This window comes from Triticum dicoccoides, chromosome 3B (assembly GCF_002162155.2).
Source record: "Triticum dicoccoides isolate Atlit2015 ecotype Zavitan chromosome 3B, WEW_v2.0, whole genome shotgun sequence".
Taxonomy (NCBI): domain Eukaryota; kingdom Viridiplantae; phylum Streptophyta; class Magnoliopsida; order Poales; family Poaceae; genus Triticum; species Triticum dicoccoides.
The window spans coordinates 89403963-89407319 of record NC_041385.1 but is presented as its reverse complement, the minus strand read 5'-3'; the positions used below and the strand labels follow the sequence as shown (position 1 = coordinate 89407319).

Below are 3357 nucleotides of genomic sequence, written 5' to 3'. Positions count from 1 at the left end.
TACAGTTAAATTAAAAATCCCTCAAAAATCGCTATAGGCAAAAAACATAAGTATTTCTAGAAAATTTTAATTTCTTGTGAAATTTGGGAAAATTCTGGGATGTGATAATCGTCAGTTTTATTGATGTGGGTCATGTTAAAGATGTGCTAGTTTTGGCAGGTTTTCTTATTATCCAGTCAAATCTTCTTCCGCTTGTGTGGTAACTTGTCTTAATATATGTGCAGAAATAATCAACCTAATTTTTGGAGTTTGAGTTGATATGGAAGTGCAATATAATGTTTATGCTACTCCTCTGTTTCATAATTCTTGACGTAGTTTTATTTTAAATTATGACAAGAATTGTGGAACGGAGGGAGTATAATTTTTGCCGAGCTAAAACCACTAACAGTGGGAGAAAAACTATTCGGGGAACGGAGAATGTAGTGTAGAGACCGAGCTCCTCCACCCTAGTAGGGTTCTAGCTTCGTCTTCCTAAAGTCGGGCACGCGTCTTTTATCTAAAGAAGTGCCAAAAAAATTTACCTTGAGAATTGAGATGAGTATTGCATTGTCCTTTTGCAAAAAAAAAAAAAATCAGTTTAATCGTACCCTATGAATAATTTGACGGTGGACATTTGATATTCACTCATGCCAATTGTTCAAAAATTCATAAAGAATCTAAAAATAGTGCTTCAAGCTGTCGTCACTGCCCAGAATTTCAACTTTTAGTTTGAGATCAACACGTTTAAAGATTCATGGACCCGGAGTAGAATAACAACATGATCTTCATTAGAGCAAGCACCTGCATTGATAACGGAAGGGACAAAGATACACACATCCATCGGATCTACAGTAGTTTACAACTCATCTTGCTGAACTTTGGAAAACAAAGGGGGGAATCATGAATCAAAGTCATAGAGATAATCGAGGCGCCCATCGACGTCATCGGCCGCGTCCACGTAGTACATCTTGATCTCGCTGTGCTTGAACTTGCGGCTCCCCTTGCACGCCGATCTCCCCCCAGAACGCGCCGCTGCCGGCGGCGGGCGAGGAGCTTGCACTTCCTCGGGTGCGAAGGCGTCGTACCTCCATCCATACGGCGCGGCCTCGAATCTGAACGGTGACTGGCACGTCGTTGTGTAGTAGTACCCAGAATGCCGGTCGCCCAGTGGCGGATGGAGTTGCGGCTCCTCGTCTTGAACGAGTGCGTCTCGGGGAAGGGCGCGGAGGCCGCCAGACTTGGACTGGTTGGTCGGCTTCCGCGGCGCCCGGATGAAGCCGCCGTTGGCCACCACCGGGCCGTCCACGACGTGCACGGCGCGGCGCTTGCCCTCCGGGTCCACCACGGCGCGGTCGTACACACGCACCCACCCTCGCTGCCGTCCCTCGCGCCGCATCGTCGCTCGTTTCCCTGGTTCGCTTCGTGGATTCCGTGCGTGGAGATCGGGTCTGCCGGTGGCCTATTTATACATACAGCACGGCCGGCTTCGGGCTTCCCTTCCTTGACGGCCACGGGTTCGTGCAAGTCGGTTCGTATCGTGATCGGGAACTTGGCGTCCAAGCTTGTTGATTATTCTTCGGAGCAAACCATTGGGTTGACGCGTTGAACTAGCGGGCCGATCACAGTTCGCTATCGTTGGTTGATTGGTTGGGCTACGCTGGACAGGGCTGTTGAGGCCTTATCTTTTCATCGAAACATGCGTTCAGGCCTGTGAGAAGGAAAATCCTGTCTGCCGCATTCTGCAGCAGATTGCCGTTGATTCGGGTTTTTCCTATTTGCCGCTCTTTGCGGCAAACTGCTGCAGCGACGCACACGGGGACAGTGACGACCGTTCGGGATGGGCCAGCCCGTTAAACTTATCAGCCATTTCTAGCTGGCTCCCAGCCGGTTTTCTCTGGTTTTGGGAACCTTCTAGGAGGTTCCTGAACCGTTTTTTTTTGCCTTTTTCTGTTTCTTTTTCTTTCTTTTTCATTTTTTCATTTTTATTTTTCCTGTTCTCAAGTTTATTTTCGTTTTTCCGAATTTTTTTTTGTGTTGCTCATAAATTGTTCAAAACTTCACGGAATGTTCCTGTTTCAAATTTTGTTCCTAATTTTTTTTAAAAATATTCACACTTTCAAAATACTTTCCCGAAGTTCAAAATATGTTTTTTGAAATTTTTGTTCACAAATTTAAAAATTGTTCTTGATTTTAATTTTTTGTTCGCCTAGTTGATTTTTTATTTCTCTTTTTTATTTTCTTTGTTTCTTTTGTAATTCTTAATCTACTCATTTTTTCTTTTGATTCTTATTTTCAAGAATTCCAAAATATGTACGAAATTTCAAAAATTGTTCTGGAGTTTAATAATTGTTCCTTTTTTATTGTATTCAGAAGTTCCAAAAACATAGTGATTTTTACAACGTGTGCACATATTTTAAAAAATGTTCAGCTTTAAAAATATTCATAAATTCAAAAAATGTTCCTATTTCAAAAAATGTTCCGAAATTTAAGAAAGTGTTCTCCTTTCAAAATATGTTCATAACTTCAAAAAATGTTCTGCTTTTCAATTTCCGTTCACAAATTCCATTAATGATGATAATGTTCACTTTTTCTAGATTTTGTTCAGAGTTTCAATTTTTGTTCACAGATGCAAAAAATGTTTCCTTTTGTCCAAAATGTTCTTGTTTGGAAATTGTCTAATTTTCCAACCTTTGTACTTTTAAAATTTTCTAATTTTCTGACCTATTTTAAATTTGTTCGCAAATTCAAAAATTGTTCGCGTTTGTCAAAAAATTGGAATTGAAAAAATGTTCCCGCTTTCCAAAATTTGTTCAAAAATTCACAAATTCTTTGCGTTATAAATTTTTGTTACAAATCTAGAAATTGTACATTTTTTCAATACTTGCTCGTGTTTTTTGAAAATTGTTCAGATTTCTTTTAAAAGTATTCAGATTTTTATGTAAATGTTCGAAAAAATGGAAAATATTTTGATATGTCGGTATTTTTAGTACTAATAGGTTTCGTGTTGAATGTTTGACAGTAGCTCTGATCAGCTCCGGTGGTTAGGTGTTGTATTTAGAAGCGCCAGGTTGGGAGTTCGAATCCTGGTTGAGTGAGCTCTTTTTGTTGTATTTTTTCACCGCTGGCTGTTCCGCCTGGGCCGGCCCAGACGAAAACCGCCCCTATGCAAAGCCTCGCCAATCTGCCGCAAAATGCGGCAGATAGGAGTTCCCGTTGATTCGCACAGAGCGATCGACCAGCGATCGTCATGGGCCGGCCCAATAATCAGTAAAGAACGCGCTACAGTATCGGCCGGTTTTGGTAACTTTCTAGGAGATTCCAGTCGGGCTTTACTGGTTTTAGGAACCTTCTAGAACATAAGGGAAGTTTTTCTAACTG

The 3357-nt window shown here is 41.3% G+C and overlaps 1 protein-coding gene across 1 annotated transcript; it reads right to left on the bottom strand.

Moving 5' to 3' along the window:
- Positions 1–741: 741 nt before the first annotated feature.
- On the bottom strand, positions 742–1383 carry LOC119280884. The gene has a single exon (XM_037561581.1). It carries the CDS (start codon positions 1373–1375, stop codon positions 878–880), a length of 498 nt encoding a protein of 165 aa, XP_037417478.1. The 5' UTR covers positions 1376–1383; the 3' UTR covers positions 742–877.
- Positions 1384–3357: the final 1974 nt, after the last annotated feature.

Excerpts from the sequence above, each read along its gene's own strand:
- LOC119280884 (XM_037561581.1), bottom strand. The coding sequence starts at position 1,375 with ATGCGGCGCGAGGGACGGCAGCGAGGGTGGGTGCGTGTGTACGACCGC.